Source organism: Oreochromis niloticus, linkage group LG12 (assembly GCF_001858045.2).
Source record: "Oreochromis niloticus isolate F11D_XX linkage group LG12, O_niloticus_UMD_NMBU, whole genome shotgun sequence".
Taxonomy (NCBI): domain Eukaryota; kingdom Metazoa; phylum Chordata; class Actinopteri; order Cichliformes; family Cichlidae; genus Oreochromis; species Oreochromis niloticus.
This window is the reverse complement of record NC_031977.2, coordinates 12,655,802-12,678,939: the sequence shown is the minus strand read 5'-3', so window position 1 is coordinate 12,678,939 and position 23,138 is coordinate 12,655,802. Positions and strand designations below refer to the sequence as shown.

Below are 23,138 nucleotides of genomic sequence, written 5' to 3'. Positions count from 1 at the left end.
TTGCGTCTGCTCTCTCTACTCCAGAGGATCTGACGTGACAAAAAGAGGGCAAATATTTTTCTCACTATATAGTTCATATTACTTTCAGCTTTAGCCATGTTATATTTGTACTATATTCAAGTAAATATACGATTTAAATGATATGGTAATCATTTCTCTTTGGTTTACATTGTAGATACAGCCGTGTCAACTTTTTTGGAATAAGGTCTCTATAGATGTATGAAGCCACACAAGAGAATAATGTCAAGAATACAAGAAAGCAAACATGATGCTTTATTGAAACAGTTTACTGATAAATGACAGATGGTTGTCATGAAACTTTCATGTTTAATCTAAAAAAATCATGGGCTAAAAAGTCATACATGGTACTTAACACTGAATAGCAAGAGAATCCATGCTTCAGAGCAGACACTCAATTCACAAAGAAATCAGGCAAAATGCCCTTTTGATTTCAATAAAAAATATTAAATCTTTTTCTCCACTCTATCCATCTTTACATGGTACAGGTTTGTTCACTTTTTAATCATATAAAAACGCTTAATACTGATTGTGAAACACTGGAATTAATTTACAAAACATAATAATAATTATTATATTAATAACAATAACAAACAATAACAATAACCATTAAATTTAAAAACAAAAATAAAATGGAAGAAATCAGTCATAGCTGTTGCATCTTGGCCCACACAAACAGCAACGTTTTTTGGGGAAAAAAAATACCGAATGGCATTTACATCTACCTGACACACAGTTACACACAAACACAGTATCAGGTCGTTGAGTTTTTCTCATTGCCATTTACAGTGTTATGGGCACAAAGACTAGACACTCTCTAAAGCATTCATGTGCCACTGCAGAATCAAACTCACAACCAAAGAAATCCTTCTCGCTGTCAGTCAACCTTGATGGGCCAATAGCGGTCCCCAAAAAGTGCCCTACCCCTCCAGCACCCAGGATAGTAAATGATAGGTAAAAGTATTGGACCATTTTAAATGTCTCAGCATTTAGAGGAAGGGAAAAATCTTCCAGGTGACAGGAACTTGTATCCATTGCCAGCAGGTAGTCGGATAGAACGAGCACCAGGGCTACTGCTAGTGGAAATAGTAGGTGATGGGGCCACTTTTCTGGGGTTGGAGCAGTGATGTCCATTGGAAGAGTTCTTGCTACCCCTATCCAGTGACTGCAGCCCCAGCTCCCGCAGCTCCAGGCTGTCTTGGGTGTCGTTAGGGGAGCAGTGGCGCGGGGAGAGGTTCAGAAGGCTCAGTACATCTCTGCTGGCAGAGGCGAGAGGACCGGGTGTGCTGTGGACAGCTTTGACGGGACCTAGATGTTGCTGTTGTTGGGCTGCAGCATTAGCCCAAAAGGTCTTCAGATTGTGGATAGCTTGTACTTTTTCATCAATGACCCCTCTTCTTAGTCGATCCAAATCCGGCGTGTCAGCCGATGTAGAGCAGGCAGAGCCTGTAGAGGAGTAGGAAAGAGCAGGAGATGGAGCACTACCAGCAGGGGACTGGTGACCAGAACTGGGAGACACGTTGCTGGGGGAACGAGAGATGTGGCCGCTGTATGGGGAGCTCGGGTACTTTAATTTGAACTGTGCGTGAGTGTCTGAAGTGGGTGAAGGATGGCTGCCCTCCTTTTGGGAAGACTCAGAGACCGCAGGGCTATTGTAGCCAGAGCTTATCTTCTGCAGTGAAGAAGATCGGGAGGGAGGTTTGGGTCTTGGGGAAGACTGAGCTCGACCACTAGCGCCGCTGTTAGGACGGCTGAACGCACTAGTTTCAGAAGAGCGGAATGCGCTACTCCGTGTTGAGGTTCCTCCAGCTGTCCCGGCCTCTGCACCAGCCCTCTGAAGACTACCCACAGCACGCAAATGGCTGTGAGTCTCTTCCAGAATCTTCTGGGCCAGTTCCTGAGGATCTAGAGGGACAGTTTTTTCTTCCTGAGACTTGACAGTGCTGTCCGTCTCAGTACTGGACTGGTCAGATTCTCCTGTATCTGAGCTGCTCACCTTACCGACTTTCTGAAACGGTGAGTTTGGGCTGGGCACCAGGTTTGTTTTGATGGGGGATGTTGGGGTGCTGACACTGCCCCTCGATGATACAGATACAGTGTACCCTCTCCCCGTTCCTGTGCTGGAGCCACCAACAACACCCCTGCCTCCCCGGTGGTGGCGCTGGCTGTGGCCTGGTGGCAAAGGCAGAGAGTCGCAATGACTTCCCAGGGGCTCACTGCTGATAATGGAAAAGCCCTCATATTCCTCCTCATCTCCGCGGGCTCCCGCCACTGCAGCAGCTGCTCCATGGGGAGACGAGCGGCTGCGAGGAACATGAGGGTGTTTGTGGACCGAGTAGTGTGCTGTGACCCCACCGCGCTGCCGATGAGCAAGGAAATCACAGTCTGACTTGGAAGCAAAGCTCATAGAGGAGGCTACAGAGCTAAGGCTATAAACAGAAATGGCATCAGATGCTTGATTGTCCAGGCAAGGAGGAGAGAAGGGAAGGCTTGAGTATCCCATGGGCAGGGGGTTTGACACAGACTGGGCTGAAGCTAGGGACTCAAGGGAAGATGAGCTGTCCAGGCTCAAGCGCTTGGGCAGTTCTGTGGAGTCTGAACATCAAAGAAAAGAGATGATGAAAAATGTGACATGTGATAAACACAGGATAAAAACAGGCTGTTAGAAAGTGCAAATGCACAGTTCAGATTCCAGTGTACAGGGAATCAAGTTAGGAGCTCAGCAACAATCAGTAATGAATGAAAGTGCATAAGCAAATAAATACAAATACTTACCAAAGAGTGCCAGCAGAGACTGGAGAGCAAAGTGCAAGGTGCGGCGGTTGGCTAGCTTGCCTGTCTTCAGCACTACTTCTTCTTGGCCTACCTCACATAAGTCAAACCCTGCACATGCAAAACAGGACAACAGCTGTAACTTAAATAGACATATGGTAGACAATAGGATAGGGACTTTTTTTTTTTTTTTTACATAATAGATGACTAACCAAGAGCAGCCAGAAATTCATGGCATCCTGGCAGTCTCCATAGCTGCACACTAATGGACACCTGAATGGGCAGCAGGGAGAAATCCTGTTCTTTCTCCCCTGTCTGTAGTTGGACTAGCACCTGGTGGAGCTGAAAAAGACAGGGGACAACATTACAATAAAGTAGTGGAGATGTAACTAACGGCTTAAAAGTGAACTGGGTGATCAAACTGTTGCATCAGTAACTTAAATAACCCAAGTAAAAAATTATACAGCTTTTTCCTTTTAATAATGATTTCATTTTCTTCTCTTTAAGTCGTCCAATTAAAAAATATTCATGTATCTTGTATAAGCCTGTGTCCATAAAAATATGTCTGAGCCCAGTGCACGAGCAATCTTGGCAATAAAATAACTGTAGGTAAGCTGAGCTGAAAGGGTTTGGGCTTTGTAGGGTTCAACACGCGGCCCGAGAGCACACTTACGTGTTTTGTTTGGGGATTACTTTGCTTTGAACAGAGACATCTTTGTCAACTTGACGCAACTGTGCAGAAACCTCTTCTCCTCATTTCACCCGACACGATTAAGAAAGGGTTTTTTACATCACAGATTTACCCCCGCTTCCACCCTGAAACATTCCTTTGACCTGAACCAAACCCAAGTTTTAAATCTTAAATACCCCCAAATCCCTTAGATTTGACTGAAAACTAGCAAAGGAAAAATTATGAACGACACAAGACAGTAAACTTTGTATGTGGAGAGGAAAAACAACATGCATTTTCGCCAATACAAAGAAAGTTTAGCAGAACAGACAGTAAAGAGTGCATTAACAAGGTAGCATGGGATGGAGTGCTGGTAGTGAATGCACACTTACCATCGCCACCATATTTTTAACAGCCTTCAGACCACGCGTTAGGAGCAGGGGAGAGAAAACAGGCGTTTAATGGCATGCATACAGGCCATTCGGAAAAAAAAGAAAAGGAAAAAAAGAAAAAGAGTACAAGGATTTATGGCAACAAGAGGATACAGCAACAAGTAACATTAGTGGTTTAACAGGTTAACGTTTGATGCTTGCAGCATATATAGATTAGATCCACAGTCTGTCCACTGACACACACACACACACACTTACATTTTGAGGCTATGAAAATTGCCAATCACAAACTAACTTGATGACTGTAAGCATGTGACAGCCACATGTTACACTAAACAGGGATAAACTACGTCAGTCCCAGATTAATTCTCTGGTGTCATAAGCTTGGGGAGCAAGAGAACAGGACTCAGACTGTAGTTAAGACTTTGGGCAACTAGTTGGAATTCAATGCAGCATTTCAATGCAGATTAAGCTCCAGCTTGAGTTGCCAGTCCATTAGAGCGTATCCAGTCCTGACATTACCAAATTACACAGTGATAAATCACTGATATGCTTCTTCTAGCAACGCACTTATAATACAAAGGTGGGGCAAAGTTTCAAAGAAAGTGAAAGGGGACTGCTACAATACTTTTTAACTCTAAGTAACAGGAATGGTATTTGTCATTTGAACCAAAGACCAGTGGGTACTGGGTGCAAAGTTCAGCAGCATTTGTTCAGAGCTGCAGGGACCTACCCGGTTGATGAGCTGCTCTCCTGCCTCTGAAGCTGTAATGAGTTTGCACAAAGCTTGGAGAGCTGGCGGTGGCAGACCTAAGGGATTGGATCAAAGGAAGTTCTTCATCATTCATTAACAAGGCACATTGGTTTAAAAAAAGTGCTAAACATGGGGCGATACATGGAGCAATGTGAAATGGCACAAACACAGATGGGTTAAAATGTTCTGAGATTCTATCACAGAGTGATGCCAGGAAGGTGTCCTGGTCTCAAACTCATCCTGCAGCACAACAACGACCTTGCAACTCCCGTTGGGGCTATAATAAGCTATGTTCAGTGACAAGCATAACGCTGAATGCTCACAGGATTTAGTGTACCCTTGGTGTGCATTTTTTGGTAAATAAGTTGTGTTTTCTCATTTAATTGGATTATTTGACATCAAAATTTTATGGCAATGTTTTGGTTGTTGTTGTCATTTAAAAAAGTTATTATTAATGCTCAGGTAGGAATCAGTGCTGCTGTGTAACAGAAGCTCAGCATCATAATGATGGCAGCATTATAGCGAAGACAAACAATATCAAATACAAACAGTATTTAAACCTTTAACTTTATTCAGTGAGAAATGTTCAGTTTCCCAACATTATAAGACAAATAAGTTGTCATAGTGCATGGATTTGCTAGTATTTATAAATCCATACCCTTGGGCACATTGTAAATAACTTGGTTTGTTTTAAATAGCTACATTGTCTACATACCCAGCAGTGACTGTAAGGTGGTGCTGCACTGCTGAAGCCTGTCTCCTGGGTCAGCAGTGGGAAAGAAGACAGCAGCGGGGATACCGGTGCCTGCAGAGTCAAGACGGAAGCCCACAGCTGTCAGCAGAGCCTGCCAACCAGGGACACCCCCTACTTTGTTCTCCACACTCTGCTGGGATGTATACATGGAATTACGCTGGCCATTCTGTATCCTCTGAAGAGACTTTTCCACCTGCAGTGAGCACAGCAATGCACCATCAGTGTTTTTGAGCAGTGCTGACTGTGACATCTTGTGTAGTAAGGGTGCGTGTCTCACCAAGTGAAGTAAAACTCTCAGAGCATCGCGAGCCCGATCTGGATACTGTAGAATCTCAGCTAAAGCTTGGCCAATTAAGGAAGATGGGCTGTTAAGCTTCACATCATTGCCAATCAGCATGTATCCTGGAAAAGAGAAATGTGATAAGAAGAGCTCAGTTTCACAGGGATCTTCTTTTAACTACTTTGTTTAGTACTATTGTTGAAATAATGCATAAAGGAATTTCATCCCTGACCTGCCCAGTTGGAAGGGTGTGAGTACTGCTTGCTGCTCTGGACAGTCTTCATGGCATCTGCCAGTGCCGCACTAGCTTTGGTCCCGTTGAGAAGGGCGGAGTAGAAGGCATGGACAAAAACCTTGGAGGCAGCAACTGGGACAGGCCACAAGGACACAAGTACACACTGAGCCCCGGCAGCCAGGAAAGCTCTAGTCAGTCCCACAACACCATCTGCTGTGACCTTGCTGCTGGACTCCTGGTATGACCTGTAGCCACAAAAAGACATAAGGCTCAAATGTGAAAACTGTAAAACTAAAATGTCAAGCTTGAAATTTGGTATTCTACCCTGTGCTTATCAAATAAATCATGATAAACATTTTAAGTACATTTGAGTATTTAATGAATTTCATGCAGTATGGTTAATTTGATGGTTTTTTAATGGCTTTTTTTAAAAAATAACTCATTCCTGTCAAAAGAAATCTACATTAAAAAAAATCACTATTTAGTTGTATCCCTTTGCCAGTCCACCTACCCCAGCACAACCAGCTTGACGGGCAACCTCAGATCCAAAATATCTGCAGCTGTAAGCAGGAACTCCTGCAGGGGCGGGCTGTCACAGATGCTCTCCACATCACTGCTGTCATCCTGCATGTGGAGAGACTCTGGGATGGTGTAGCCACTTCCAGTGGAGCCCTTTCTGCCTCGGCCACTGCTGCCTGTTCTCCCCCCTGCACCTCTTCCCACTGTTCCCACTCCCACATTGGCGCTTGCTCCCCCAGGCACAGCCTCAGGGTTTGGGGTGAGCACCAGAGCGGCTAATTTCCAAGAAATGTGGGTGGCGAAGTGGGCGCATTCAGCCTGTGTTAGAGCACTCATGACCCTCTCCTTTGTGGCAGAAGAGCCAGCAAGGGGTTGGCATCCCAGCAGCTCAGCAACCATTAGTGCTTCCTCCTCTGCAGACGGCATAGGTCCCCACAGCCAGCGATCCATCACAGGTGAGGGAAGTCTCGGGTTACCCACCACTGCTGCCATTGAGACGCCGCCGCATGGGGCTGGTCCAGGACGCCGAGAATGAGCCTTAGAGGACATCAACAAATTTTACCTTGTAGCACAGCAAAGCTTAAGACGGATGCTGAATAGTTTGTTATAGCATTACAGATTGTAAAAATGTGACAAAGTTTAAATAGGAAGCTGTACCTTTGCACTGGTTCCAAGGCCATGAATGGAGGGCACAGCAATGAGGCTGAAACGCTCATATAGGTATTCATTAGAAGAGCTTCCTTTTAGCAGAGCAAACGGGATGAGGTACAGTTCTCCCTCCAGCACCATCACTAGTTGCCTGTGTCTGCCAACAGGCCCGCTGGAGTGCATCAAGCCCTGTGAGGCAAGGATATGAAAACACTTAATCATATAAAGGAAATTCATTTTTTTCTGCTTTTCTGTTCCCCTCGAAAGCACCCTATTGTGTTTTCTTCTCTCTGTCACACAACTGCCTCAACAGACAGGCAATACCCTGCAAAAGTACTACTTACCCCCTCCATAGGTGCAATGAGCAAATCATAAAGTGCCCGCAGTGGAGGTTTTCCAAGGTTGCTGGAGCGACGGGGCAGGGAAGAGTTGCCCATCTTTGGCAGGAGACATTGTGTTGCTGAACAGGCTTGTCATACTCTGGCAACTCCTGCAGAGACACAAAACAAAGTACTGTAGTTTTCATTTTAATCCTGAAAACCTCAAGAAAGTTTCTTAAATTCTTCATGAGTTTTTGAGTTAGGAGTCCTTGCTGAGACTAAACCAACTTTAAACTGTTCAAATACACTATTTCTTTGGGCCTTTCTGGGCTTCTTGTTAATTCCAAAAAACAGTTTTGCCAGTGTGCTGTGAAAGTGGATGACAAAGTCCATTTTTAATTTAATAGATAGGATCATCGTATTCATATAACTGCTCAAATGCAGAACAAATTTAATCCAAGAGGAGGTAGATGAGGGTAGGATATACTAATTTGTTGTTACCCCTTGGGAAGGCAAGTATAACACAAAGGCTGTTTCAATTGACTCAGTTTCCCATGTCAATATGTAAAGCTCCACTAGATGGCAGTATTGCACTGCTTATCTAGCACTTATTGGCCTAAATAGGGGCCAGACTGGCAGGATCACCACAGAAGGAGAGCACCATTCATGCATTTTCTTCAACATATTAAAATTCAGAACATCCCATCAGATGTTACTTTTGTGACTGTCTTCAATCTTTATCAACAAACCAACTCAAGATAACAGCACAATGTGTTTTGAATGCCTGTCTGCTGTGTGAAGAGAATGACAGCCCTCAGCTCACATAGAGAAAGTCAGCATACTGAGAATTGTGCTAATGGTGGCCGAGGGGCTAGAAGCCTTTTCCTTTTTCCTAGCAGGGCCAAGCTTTATAGTCACACTTGTCACTACTCCTCCATCTGTTCCACCAGCCAGAATTTCTTCCGGACCCAGCCAACAGACATCTATCCTGCCCTTCTGGTAGCCCCAGGCCACTGGCTTTCCTCCAGCCTCCCGACACTCTGTCTCTCTCCCAGGCCTTGGCATAAGGCTCCATGGGAAAGCAAAACAATCGTTTGTTAGCCTGACAAGAAGAATGAGCGAGGATACAAGGGATAAGCCAAAAGAAGGTGAGTGTCAAGTGTAAAGGGAAACGGTGAGAAGAAAAGACTGAGAGCTGTAGAGAGACTGAACGTGACGATTGCATTCAGCGGCTGTAAGTGAAACACGGGTCTTTAAGTGTCATCTGCGTGGTAATCAGAGATAAATACATCATCCTCTAGTATACATTAAAGGTGCAGTGTGTGAAATCTCACCACTAGATGTCAGTGGATTGCAGCTTGCAGGCAACTGAGCTCTGTTTTGTTATCCATCCAAATTCAGGTGTGTAATCCTGGCTACGGTGGCCGCTGTAGGATAAAGAACTGTGGATGTTGTTCATCTGTGAGTGTAGGCTGTCAATCTGCTGTTTACCTCAGCTATCGATATGCATGTCTATGTAATCTGGAAGAGGCTGTCAGAGTTTGTGAATGAAGGCTGGGTCTCACTTCTGTCTGATGTCAGTGATACTGAGACGAATTGTTGATGATATCCTGAACTTAGGAGCTGATCTTTTGCCACTGTTAGCTGCTGTTAGCCAGCATTAGGGGAACTTCATTTGAAGTGGATCCAACATTGCTGGGCTCAGACACTTTGCAAATAAACTCAGGAAATGAGTGAGACGATATTTAAAAGGTTTATTTTTAGGACATTCAAGCCTAACATTGGCATCTAATTACCCGGTGACAATATTTAACTGCATGAGTAAAACACGCGTTTATGCACATTTTTGTGTGTTACAGCCCTAGCTTCTGTTCAGGAGATGAAGCTTGAGATAAGGAGGAAGAGGATGAGGTGGAAAGGAGGAGGAGAAAGACACTATGAGAAAGAGATGTAATATATACATGTAAAAATGTTAAATGGTCGAATATACTTGGAAAGAGCTATTGGTGATCTTTAAATTCAAAGTAAAGTATAAGGTGTACTACATATGTAGCTATTGACAAGGCAACATGGCGGCTTCAACAAACTGGCATCTGCTCCAGTTTGTGTATCTTTAACGATTAATTCTAAGTTTATGAGAACGTATCATTTTGTTGGAGGATGTAATTACACACGAATTCATGTATAACTTTGAGTACAATATTCTTTTTTTCTATTTAATAACCTAAAAAATACTTACTGTACCTCTAAGCTTATTATATTGGCTCTTTGTAGCGCTGATAAAATAAACCTTTTAGCAACTTGCACCATCCTTTTGGCAGAATTTTACAGAGAACTGCAAGATCATTAAACAATCTCATCAAGTTACACAACGAAGACACAAAGAGACTTTCATTATCACTTTCCCACAGTAATCCTTCCAAGCTCCGTACTGAAGACGAGATCTCAGGGCAATTCACACATCTCATAAGTGTGAGTATAGTTGCCCTGTACCTATTTCAATTTAAATGTTATTCAATTAAGGTTTCTTTTTGAAATAAATGTATCCTTTCTCTTTGTTATACATAACTATCAAAATCCTGAAGTATTCATATAAATTCATTCCATTAAATGGTAATAGCCTAAATCTTAACATGTAAGAAAAAAATAGCAGGAGAAAGTGAATTCAAAGAGAGCTCTTGAATAGCACACAGATTATCTGACACCAAACCTCAAGATGTATGGAGGACAAAGAGGTTTTCTCAATTTTCTCTTGCTTTTGGTATTGTGACAGACGACAGGCTCCTAAGCATGATGAGCTTTATAATTCAGATTTTTTTTTTAAGGGCCCAAAAGAATGAGGGGATTATTACCGGCAGCCCATTAAAGGGGCTTAATGAGCACCAAGACTCAATTAAAGCTGGAATTACCCTCTCATCAAAGAACAGCTCAACTGTGGACGAGGACAGGGAAATATGACCCAGACACACAAGTATGCACACACATGCACGCACATTGTCGGTATACCTTACCAATCAGCCCAATGTAAATGAATACTCTGCATAGTGTCAATAAATAATGCCGTGAACAAGCCAGTGGCGCTCTCACTGAAATCTCATAAATCTGCATAACAAACACAGACATGGCAAACATTTTAAAACCACATTCATCTCCATGTCTGCGCCTGGCAAACAGTCACACGCACATGTGACCACATTCACGCACACACAGGGCTTCCATCAGAGTAGACAGTTGATAAGGGCTTTAGCAGCTTTGGCTTTACTCAGTCTATTTAATAAGGAGGATTCACATGCTGCCTCTGCGCTGGCTAAACAATAGAGAAAAGAGTCCTTTCACAGATGAGCCACAATACCCATGAATCTCCTTACTCGAGCAGAGACTTTTAATCTTCTTCTTTGTGCAAAAGTGGGTCTAAGTAGCATTTGGTGGTTAACGCCGCCACTCATTAACAGCCAAGGAACATTGAGGTGATGTGCATCAAAACCCCCCTACCTGTTGAACAGGTTGTTTCTGGACACCATCCGCAGGAAGCCCGTTGGATCAGTGACGGAGTTAAGCTTGTTGTTGAGCTCCTCAAATTGTTGATCCAACAAATCTCCCGCCTCACTCTCAGTCTCGCTGCTCGAGCACCCTCTGAAAGAGAGAAAGAGATGGAGTGAGAGGCATCCAAGGCCACAGAAATGTTGCCAAGAGAAAAAAAGCATGTGAGCACAGCAGACAATACACTCTTATATTGTTTCGCTGCGGATAAATCAAGTACTCACAGAAACACACACACAGACACTTCTGATCTGCCAAAAAACACACACCGTTCAACCCTCACACACTTGGCCTCTTTTTTTCAGCCTGGATCCAACAGCCTGATTGTAATCCTTTCAATATAATGCCAGTAATGCTGATCCAGTCGCGGGGGTGTCACCCCCCCAATCACTAGCTCGCCATCACTCTCTCATGTCGCCCTTCATGCGTGAACCTCTCCTTTGATATCGTGTAACTCTTAGAGTATCTCACACCAGCTGTATGACCTTCTTGGAACCACCATGGGATCTCTGATTATCTTGTGCACCTACCACTGCAATTCTTAAAGCCACAGTACGTGGCTCACACTGAGATTCGCTCTCCGGGAATGTACATGGTAACAGACCTATTCAGGCTGGATTTTCAAAAAGATGGAGAGATTCCACATGTTAATACGCAGATTTCGACTATCACAAAAGCTGTGTCTTCCGCTCTCTTTATTATCCTGTCTTTCACACACATATGCTCCTCTCCATTTTTCTCCATCCCATTCATTCTGTAGACACTCATTTCAGAGTGCTGCCTCCCTTTCTCTGCACTCTGGAGACTGAATGGGCTGGTAAGTGGGGCCATATGGTGCCCATCCAGGCGCAGTGGTGTGTATGCAACTTCCCATTGGAGAAGTAAATGAGCTGGTAATGGGGCAGGAGGGCCAGGCTGCTAGGGGTGGAAGAGACTGGCACTGGGTGGAGCAGCTGGTCACTATGGATCAAACTCCAACTAGAGGAACACGGCGAACGTCAAGTACAGTGTAGCTCCAAGGATGTCAATGGGTGATTTGAACTTTTGATACATCTCAGCACATCTTTACATGCCCTACACATATGACTACATCCCCTGTTGTGTGTTAGATCTCTATTCACTACCAGCCTCTTCTCTGACTTTTGGCTCACTGATTTCAGTGTCTCCTCTGAACCTTCCTCGCATTCTTCCTTAAGGTTACAGTAACCACCTTCTCTTTTTCTTGGGTTGTCAGACTGGCTGTTTGTAAGGTGGATTCAACACCTCGAGCTATCTGAAGAGCCATTATTCCATCTCATTTATTCCCACTGGGGGGGAGAGCAAAGCCCTTTAAGCAGGTAGTGGATGTCTGTCATCACAGGAAGCATCACACTCTTTTACACACACACTCACAATAAAACAACCCTTCTTCTGCTAAGGCCTGATGTAGACTGCTGTGGGGAATCTTTATAACGTACTTATGCTTGTTCTGGTGCATTACATGTTAATTGCCATGTGGTCATGACCAAGTGTTTTATATGTGGTAAAATGCTGGGACTTTTTTTTACCTCGTGTATCCCTGCACTTTGTTGTAGAGAGTTTTTTTGGGTGCAAAGATGTTTGTCCCTGTAGTTTTACCACTTTTTTGAAAATTCCCTCACATCAATTACAATAGTTTAGGCAATCCTACTTTATCGCTTTAGTGTAGGAAATTATATTAATAGCATCAATATAAGGAGTCACAAATGTCAGCAAATTCCTGGAGGGAGATTGCTGAAACTATCATAACTGTTTGTGCACATTCCTGTCACGTCCCTCTAGGAATTTGCTGACATTTGAGATTGCTTATATTGAGGCTGTGAGTATTATTCCTTATAACTGAGGTGATGACTGTTACTCTGTCACTGATAGATTAAAAAACTGTGTAAAAGTAGCCAGAAATGCACAGGATGAATCGATGGTGTTGAACAAGCCTCACAAGAGCTGCGGAAATCTACTAACACTATGCTAATTTATAAACAAAGATGGCACCAGTTCATTTCAGTAACGGCCAAGATTCTACCAGGAAAACGAACACGCCAGCCGCGGGAGGGTGAAGACGCAAGTAACATACTAACAAAAATAACAGAGGATAAAAAGCAGGTTTTACGCGAGTTTCTCTCTGAAAACAGCGTGGCAATTCAGATAACTGAGAGGCGGAAGAAGAATGAAAATGTTTTGATATAAGGGCAAACTCTTGTGACAGACGTTGCTGGCGGCTGTGTGGTCCTGAGGACTGAAGTGGAGGATTTATTACAAACTCATTCACTGTATAAATCTGAAATATGTGTTTAACAACTCACCTGTCCCATGCCTAAAAGAGCAGAAGAAATTATTTAGCACCAGTTCCCGAGCCGTCTGTGTGTTAATGACGTTAATAATACTGTGCCGTAAATGCACACATTGCTCTTGACTTTTTTTCTGCAGGCTGTGTGAGGCTTTAGGTATTTAATAAAGCCATTATTACATATAGTAACATTCATACATTAATCTAATATGTCAACACAGTCCCGTTAATAGCTTCGTTTTCACAGACATTTCAATAAGGCATGTAAAAGCTGTGAAAGCACACAGCGATTAAAAGCCTGAAACATTGCAAACCCCATCAGCTCAGTGCAAAAATTACCGTGGCTGTCTATAAAAGATGTCACACCCTTGCATGAATGTAGTACCTGAATTCTCCTCCTCCATCTAACACTCTACATTAAGCTCAGTTTAGTCTAATACTACCAGTATTATTGAGGACAACATGCAGGATGAGGACTGAATGTAGAGCTACGGGACAGAGCCAAAGTTTTGGCACTGGACTCACAGCTTTGAGCCATCCACCCGTGCCAATTATGCACTTGTTCTGATAACTTCTCCCCCTCTCATTACAAATAAATGAAGACTGCTAGCAGCAACTATCTCAACAACATCGGGTGCAAAATAAGACATGCTTTTTTTCCAGCATTACATGCAATACAATTTGCACAATTTGCAGTATGTCGATTTGGTAAATCAGCTATGTGCAATTCATTTGCTTAATCTACCTAAAATGTGGCTCTCTTTAAGGGAAACTAAAACAAATACATGTGCAACGAGTGTACGCTAAGGCATAATCAACAAAGTGACTTATTAAAGAGGGAAAAGGAAGTGACACAGATTATGAGCTAACTAAATAGAGTTTTCATTACACTGTTACACCTCACCTGCTGTAATAAGACTCTACCCCCAGAGCCTCACGGGCACTGGCGATGTGCTGCTCCAACGAGGAGCCACTGACCACTCCGCCGACACCTCCCTCTTGGAACTCCGACGCCCCTTCGGCTACGCCCTCGCCCAGGTACACCTCATGAAACTTCAGGATGCCTGTGGAGAGAGAGTGTGAGAGAGAAAGGAGGGGAGGGTAAATGTGACTGGCTGCTTTCAGGTGGTTATGAAGTGCAATGACAAAAAAAATGAAAGCGACCATTTTCCACTCTCTCCCTCTTTCCTTTTTTTTTTTAATATGTTCCTATTACTCGCTCTCGACGGTGGCAATATTGGATTATTTCAACTGAGAGCTGTGAGTGAGGCCACGTGCAGCAGTGCATCTGCGGAGCAAAATGAATAAAACAAATATTGTTCAATAAAAGATAAGAGTAGGCTGCCTGTGCCATCTGGTGCCTGCCGCGAGAGCTCAGCTAAGTTTCAAGCAGGTGGGGAAGAGCACATCGGGCGAGTACGGGCTGTTTGTGTGTGTCTGGTTTATGGGTGTGTCAGTGTGTTTCACCATTTTGTATTAAATGTGTTTAAATAGACGGGAAAAGCGATTCCGGTGAATATGCACGTGCATGCACATTCGGGCCAGAATGTACACTAGTGGAGTAATTACAGCATGACATTAGGAGCCCTATTTATTGACTGCAGACTCTTTAGAGCTGGACATGTTTGTGTACCAGCTGGATGCCAGGGAATGCCAGGAAGTGACAGACAGGCGATTAGTGAGCAAGTGGCTCCCTCTTAGCCTGGGGCAATATTCAATGCTTTGAAGATGTACTCCGGTCCCTGTAGTGTTCCTCCCCTCCTTATGACTAGTGCTTGGAGGTCAAGTTCGTCTGGTTGCCTGGGAGCTGGATTTGATCAAATGTTCAGGCTCTTGTGCCTTGGAACATGGGTCACGGCTCTCATTTCCTCTCTTCACACGAGAGTCAAAGCAAAGCCAGCAGTAGGGCAGCCACAGCAGTCGGGCGACATGCACCATAGCTTATTCGCCTTTTTTTCTTTGTACAACTGGAATTTTACAAGGCAAACAAAAGGGGCTGCACTAGCATCAGCGCTACTCAGTGTGTAAACAAAAGACAGAAAGATTTAGGAGTGTATAAAGAAGTGCCAGGACAAAGCGATATCAAGAAAACGGATGAAAACAAAAGCAAACATGAGACACAAAAGCCGAGAAGACTTGTTGTAACAGCAAAGTGTTTTGCTGTTGACACGTGTGAAGATGACGCCACTGGTGTTTTGGCTGTGTCGTTATCGGTGACACAATCAATTAGCATGGTTCACAGGCAGATGGCCTTCTGGGGGTGAAAAGCGAGGCAGGGGGGCAAATCCTAGCAGTGGAGTGGCAGGTGGCACTGTCGCTCAGTGTTAAAGCTGGCCTTCCTACCCCTGCAGTGCAAAACAAGCCTCTAGCCTCTGGGCCTTTTATCTGCTTTGATTTGAACAAGCAAGCGTGAGCGTGGGGCTGCTTTTGCTTTAAACCAAGCAGCTTCTGTACAGACAGAATAATTTCATATTATTGATCGCCTTTGTACAAATCGTGCCACTTCAAAATTTCTAAGCCATTTTTTTATCGTCATTTTCTGTGCCTTTTGCCACATTTCAAGGACAAACCTACCTGCTCCTGGAGCCAGCAGCCAGCTGTACAGGTAACCAGCAGCCATAGAAAAATAAAGCACCAAAGCCCTCTGGCTGTTCACGGTATCCAAGATGTGCTCCACTGTTACCGGCGTGTATGGATCCGACTCCTGCTGGCCCGTCTGCCTCTCCACCAAGAGATCAGCAAAGGCTCTCGTACGACCCCTCTCTGCCACTGCCAGGGCCTCGTCGTGGTGGCCTGCGGAGATCAGAGGTCAGCTTTGATTAGAGGATGAAGTCTAAAATCGTTCAGGTGCACACAGAGGCAAAAGCAAAAACAAGTCATAACAGCGTGCAGTACTGAGAGTGTGAGTAAAGTTTGTTGACGTACCAAGGCTGACAAGGACCCTTTGGAGAGCCTGGTAGCAGGAGGTTTGCAGGTCAAACAGAGAAAGCTTGTAATCTGTGCTGTGTTGGGCTTCGTGGCGGATGGTCTCAAACAGCGCTGATGCTCGGTAAAGCTGAGGATAAATAACGGCAACAATGCGTTCAGACATTCCTGGATTGCTCATTTACCAGACAAGAACAGTGTACAAAAACATAACAAGAAATAGTCCTCGGCACAGTCAGCGATGACCCTGAAACAGCAAGGCGTGCATCTAAATACCTTTTCTGGAAATTAGAGTTAAATGAATAAATTGTGTTTAAAAAAAAGAAGGCAGTCGGGAATCTATTAGAAAGACATTTTGGATAAATATGTCTGCATCTTACTAAATGTGGGCATGATTAGGCCTTAGAGGATAGAAAATAAACATGGCCACTAGATGGTAGCATTCCACCTCACAGGTTATCACTGATCAGCCTCCTTTCTTCTTTTCTCTCACAGCAGAATAAAGTACTGTAATGTAGCTTGATGAATAACCATTAAACACAGGTAAACCTCTCCTCAGCTCTCATTTGCCCAGAAAGGGCTGCGAGCAGCTAAACCATTACCCTGAGCATCTTAGACAAACACGGTTCAGGAAAACAAATGCTTTGTGAATTCAATAGGCCCGTCTGTGTTGTTGGATCTTTCAATTCAGGGACAGACACCGGATTGAAAGAAGAAGGCGAGACAATGAAAAGGTGGGGCGGCAAGGACTGTTGCACACTGGCCAAGCAGAACCAGCCAAGAGAGCTGATTCATGGGAGCCTTTTATTGATTTCCTATTTCTGCACCTATATAGCAGCCCTGTAGAATAACTGGGACTGCTATAGAGTGACTCTCCAGGAGTCTGGGGCCAGCAGAGAGGGTAAAACACTCTTGCTGCTCGACCATAGTACACGCAAGACAAAGAGCTCTGCAGTGGAAAAAGGGTTGTTGGTATGGATTAAATGGATTCTATCAACCCTGTGGCTTTGACAAGAGGAAGGAAGAGAGAAAGTGTGTGTGGATTCCTAGTGAGTACATAGGCATAGAATCTAGCTCGTCAGGCATATCCCAAGGTCAAAGAGGAAAGTGTGTCAGAAGGAGTGTAGGGGGGAGAGTAGAGAATCTGTGAGTTCTGCTGCATTAGTCCTAGTAGAAGGAGCTGCTAGTCTCAGGCTGATTTTGCTGATAGGGCTGTGGGCTGATTGCTGCAGTGCTAGTTTCATCTGTTAGGCTTGCAGATATCCCTTTAAGAGTGAAACTAATTTCTCACAGTGCCTTTCCTCTGTCTTCACCCCTACTGGCACAGATGAAAGTGGGGGGGGGGAAAAATCCCAAAGGCACTGCATCTATAGTGTCTTGCTTTGCCGCGACACAGGTACAGTAAAATCTGCGGCATTCTCAGGCCGCTACCTATTCAGATAACACTCTCTCGTTTTACTGACACACTAACATGGCTTTTATCTGACATGTTAAGTGAATGTCAGTGTCACACTGTATCAGTAAACGTGAGCAGACTTGAATGCACGCATACCTCGAATGATTTTTCTAAAATAAACTCCCCGGGGAGCTCTCATCCCCCTGTGGAAGATGATATCAGAGGTAAAGGCTTAATCGACTGTAGACCGCTGATTTTTTTTTTTTTTTAAGCAGGCACAAATGTATCGATTCACGTTTGCCGAGATATGAATGCTTCTTAGAGAGAGCAAGCACTGTTCAAATACCTGATTAGAATCAGGACACGTCAATCTGTGTGCCAGTACGAGCACCGGGATCACAGCTAGGGTGCTAAAATACAATTCGGTGCGCAGATAGAGAGAAATGAGGAACATGAGGTCAAGTACTCTTAATCTACACCTATGAACGCTTTATAAATTTAAATACAAGCCTTTAAAATAGCAGTATAAAGTGGGTCAGAGTGTTTACCAAGGTCAGCTGTAGCGACAGGCCAGCTCATGAATAACCATTTCATCTATACTCTGAGGACAACAACGTCCTTTCCCACCACCAAGTCACTGCAGGAGCTACAAGCTGACAGGCAGAAAAACATTCAGCATAGCTGTGGTGTACTGTATGTATGCAAACGACTGGATTGCAGTTAATTGCAACAAGGACAACATAATGTTAGCATGGACTATTAGGGTCTTGAAGGTGAAGCATTAAGCTGGAAAGCAAACATGCAGTGGAAAATATGTTGCATTGGCTTGTTAGAATAATATTTTGCTTTAATTGAACACAAATTCCTCAATATGAGTCACAAGCACTCAGCCCCTGCTCTAGCCACCACCTTGGTTCAGTCTTTCATTCTCAGCTCTTGTTACAGATAATTGCAAACAGACAAAAATACTTTTTTGAAAAAGTATGATGCAGGGCCGACGGAAAAACAAAAGCTATCTGGGTCGAATAAATGTAAGTCGTGCGCGTGTGTCATAATAAAAAAAAAAAAAAAAAAAGAAGGGAAAGGGGAAAAAAAAGAGTCTTGGACTAGATTTTAAAAATGAAAGCAGCTAAAAAACATCCCCACAGACACACGTGACAGCCACCGCTGCTGACTGACTGTTCACAAACTTGCGTGTGGATACACAAGCCAAAGAAAGGAAAAAAAATATGTGTATATATATATATATATATATATATATATATATATCAACTAGTGAGCTGCGGTGTGTGGACAGACTGCAAAGAGAGATGTTAAGGGGATATTCCATGCTTGCCAGGTGGGCAGTGGGCTGAAGAGGAATGAATGTGTGTGTGATGCAGAGGCTTGGGGGATCCTGAGACCATGCACACAGATACAAAAAAATATTCACTCATCTGTCGCCTGTCTGCTGAGATGACAGCATTTACTAGCTCAACAGACTCCATAGCATATTGCCAGCAGCAGTGCTCTAGCTCTACAGCCACCTCGACTTTTTTTCTTTCTTCCTGTTGTTCTCTCTCTGTCTTTTTTTTTTTTTTTTTTTACCTCGAGGGCATTACTGAAAACGTATATTTCCCCATGTGTTTAAGACAAGTACTTCCACCTCTCATTTCTAATCCTTGCCAACCTCAAAGCCGACAGATGTGGGCTTAGTGGAGGTCGGCCTTAACTACCAGAGGTCGAAGGAGCCCAGATGGAAGGGAGAGGAGAGAAGAGGCGAGGAGAGAAGGAAATGAGAGGACTGAGTCAAGGTGATCCATAACCAGAAGAGGAGCGAGCAGGAGATGCTTTACCTGATGCTGGGCCTCCTCCAGATTCCCACTGGCCCACAGAGAAAGCCCAAGACGATGGCGGATCTTCGCCTCGTCCTCACGCCGAGCAAGCTGCTCCGCAAGCCGCAGGCCTGTCAGAAGGCAAGGAGAAAGGAGCAGATGAGAGGGAGAGGAGGGTAAAAATTATTCAGAGCAGACAGACTCTTAGGTATCTTTCAGAGGAACAGATGTAAGCATAGCGTGGTACTGATGTTCTGACAGCGAACAGGTTTGGATATTTGGCCTCAGTTGTAAGATGCTGCTCGCACCGGGGCTAAAACACACACACGTGTTTTGGCCATAGCGGGAGATTCTTACAGCACTAATGGGTCTGCATAGTAATCAATGCTCAGGATTGACTGGCTGAGCAAACACAAACACGCCGCATCACTAGGACATCTCCAAATATTTGCAAACACACTGATGAGCTAATAATAGACCACGTGCAAACACACAGAGTTTACTTTGTGATATTTGTTTGAGAGACCTTCAGAGTTGTTCAGGAGCCAGCGGAGGTATGAATGTGCACGCGCACTATGAATGCGCACGCGCACGTGTGCTCGTTCGCTAAATTTGCCCGTGTCAGATCATCTGGTTTGTTTTTCACTTCCAATTTCTCAGGCGCTCGTCACATCTTAGCATGTGTCCTCAGCCTGCCTGCCGAGCACTTGGTTCAGCCCAATTACTGAGATGAAAATGCCACTCCACAGAGGACAATAATGAAAAAAAAAAACCACACACACAGTTGCTGGGTCACACATCACCCACAAGGTGCAAAAATACACAGCAAGCATTCTGCTGTTTGCAACAGGCCACCGCACATGCACAGTCTCACTTTACACGAGCTCCGTATTTGCAAGTCTGCTCTCTCCACCCTGCTCGTGTGATAGAGGGGTCTAGACGTGCTTTTGGTCAGGGGGGAGGAGAAAATGGGCCAAGCCACCCTTGTCCGGGTCTGCTTTTTTTCTTCATTCCTGGAAAACGGTCTGTGGCTGAACCAGATAAGCCAAGAACAGAGAGCGTGACCTGAAAAAGCCAGCCTATTCCGCAAGACCAGCACACCACAGAACCATAGACTTCATGGCTCCTCCATGGCCACGCTAGCCGGCAGCCTTTGAAGCCTGCAACAGTCTCCCCTCTCTCTCTCTCTGTATCCTTATCTTTCCACACACCCTCCCTCTGTCTGACTGCCTGCCCTCTCCCCCCAATGCATCTGCTGTGCTACTCTCTCCCTCTACCTCCTATTCATTTTCTCATCTCTGTGCCTCTGTCTCGGAGCGCCCCCCCTCCAAACTCTCTACCTGTTTCATCTTCACTGTGGTGGCAGTGCTTGCAGGGACTCGGCACTGCTTAGGGCTCATTAGGCGCTGAAGCAAGAGAGAGGAAACAGATCTAAATTATCCTTTTCATTCTCTGACAGCCTCACCCCTCACTCATCTCAACTCCAGCTCTGAGTCTTTCATGTCCCCCCCACTCACACACGCACAAATGTGCACGCACACACATACCTTTCTTTCTCTGAGCTGTTCTGTGATAGTTTTTTTTATGATCAAACCAGAATGTCAACCAACCTATGTTTTCTTTATTCTCCAGCTGACAGTGAAATAATACATGTGAATTATGACTCACGCCGATCTCTGTCTTTTCCCTCCACTCCGCTGCCATCCTCTTTCTTCCTCTCTGCGCCTCCTTCCCTCCCTAACTCTCTCATTCCCTCTGTTCTCCCGCTCTCTATCATTCAGTGTCTGTCACTGTCACCGTGCGTGCCTTTGGTGCACCCCGCAGGCACAGGCACGTAGCAGCGGCTGACACGAGGATGTGGCCGTGGCTGGCTGCACCCTGAAGAGCAACTAGAGAACACTTTAAAGGCTGCTTGACAGCTGGGTGAGAGATCCTCTGCAGCCCCTGAGGCCCACGCACCTCTGCCTTCAAACAAGCTTTACATGCAGACTCCACATTCACATCTCACGCACTGCATAGCCGCAAGTGCACTGTGCTGCAAATAAACATCCCGACACGCATGCCTGTGACACACACACAAAAAAAGGCCCTTTGATCATGGCCGCATGTGGAACGGTGGACAGTATGTGTGATATTATTAAAAAATTTGAGATTAGGCACACTTTTTCAGGCCATCTCCCCCAGGGACACTGCTCTGATAGTGTTGCACTATTTTGTACAAATGAAAACTGCAAAGAGTAGTTGAGTACTGGATGAAAAAGGAGAAGTAGAAAGAGAGGGTCCAGAGCCTCACTTCTCTCTCATCTCAGCGCAGCTGGCCAGTGCCATGGAGTTATTTGTGAATGTCAGGTACAGAAATCGCCAATCAGATGCTGCAAAGATTAGCAGGGAGGGACTGCTGAAATTATATCCAACGCACCGATATGCTGCTAGGACGGGGCATAAATCATGCTTAGGTGTACCACAAGCCCATTTTGGAAAGAAGAAAGACAATAGTTACAATACTGACAGCACATACACACTGTATGTATTCTGTATGAATAAATAATTACTTCAGACTATTGCTATATACAGGGGTGCACATAAGTGGTCCACAGGTGCGCATTCGCTGTCAAAATAAAAGACGCGCACCAGATAAGAAGTTGCAGCGCGCGTTTGCGTACATAAGATTTTCTGGAGGAGGACAGACATTTGTTTAGAACTCTTAAAGATGTCGAAGAAGCTCCTTTAAGCAATTACTTTGGTGTTCCTCCACCTCCAAAGAAATGTCAGAAAGAGTCCGAACCGCAAAAGAAGCGCGTATTCACGGAAAAGTGGTTGCAGGAGGTGAGCTGGCTTCAAACAAATGATGAACACACAGAGATGTGGTGCAGAATATGCCGTGAAAATCCCACTCTAGCGGACAAAAACACTGCCTTTTATATGTACGCAAACACGCGTTGCAACTTCTTATCTGGTGCGCGTCTTTGATTTTGACAGCGAATGCGCACCTGCGGACCACTTATGTGCACCCCTGGCTATATATGTTTGTTTGCACCATATCTCCTCATTAAGGGTGGGCCAATCTGAGTGAAACGTTGCACCAATATTATCCCACATGTAGTGATCATCACCTGTTAGTGGGTGGGATATTTAAGGAAGCAAGTAAGAATTAAGTAAGGATCACAGCATCTCCAAAACTGCAGCTCTTATGGGGTGTCCCCGGCCTGCAGTTGTCAGTATCTACCAAAAGTGGGCGAAGGAAGGAGCAGTGGTGAACCAGCAGGTGGGTCACGGCGACCAAGGCTCAGTGATAAAGATCAGGACCCAACGCTGCCCCGTGTGATCGGATCCCACAGATGAGATATTGTAGTTCAAATGCTAAAAAATTTAATGCTGGTTCTGATAGAAAGGTGTCAGAATACACAGAATAGAGGGGCATAGAGGTCTACAGGAGTCGATGCCTTGATAGGTCAGGGCTGTCTGGGCAGCAAAAGGGGGGCAAACACAATATTAGGCAGGTGCTCATAATGTTACGCCTGATCGATGTAAATATATAGGAATTTATATATTAAAAAATATAAATCAATTACTATGAAGATGCCAGTTTGAGATTAAATAATAAGACTACAAGGAAATTTAGATCAACAGCCAAGACACAAAGTGTATTACAAATGGGATCTTAAATTACTGACCAAAAGAAATCAGTACATGTACTCTGCGCGTCAAAATAGAAATATAACAGTGTACATGTTTTGGTGATTATCACCTGCCATAACAAAATGACAGTGTTTTATATAAACATCAAACCCAAGGT

At 44.4% G+C, this 23,138-nt stretch overlaps 1 protein-coding gene across 1 annotated transcript in view; it reads right to left on the bottom strand.

Annotated features, from left to right (window-relative positions):
* Nucleotides 1–250: 250 nt before the first annotated feature.
* The window catches only part of LOC100707538 (tetratricopeptide repeat protein 28), a 180,778-nt gene continuing 157,890 nt past the window's right edge, over nt 251–23,138 (bottom strand). The window contains 17 exon segments of the mRNA XM_005473175.3: nt 251–2,613; nt 2,794–2,901; nt 3,003–3,132; nt 3,853–3,876; nt 4,586–4,662; nt 5,322–5,553; nt 5,638–5,762; nt 5,873–6,120; nt 6,387–6,931; nt 7,052–7,231; nt 7,387–7,476; nt 7,478–7,532; nt 10,855–10,995; nt 14,112–14,271; nt 15,782–16,000; nt 16,133–16,262; nt 19,364–19,473. Coding sequence (XP_005473232.1) covers nt 1,001–2,613; nt 2,794–2,901; nt 3,003–3,132; nt 3,853–3,876; nt 4,586–4,662; nt 5,322–5,553; nt 5,638–5,762; nt 5,873–6,120; nt 6,387–6,931; nt 7,052–7,231; nt 7,387–7,476; nt 7,478–7,532; nt 10,855–10,995; nt 14,112–14,271; nt 15,782–16,000; nt 16,133–16,262; nt 19,364–19,473 — 4,187 coding nt within the window. The 3' untranslated portion in view covers nt 251–1,000.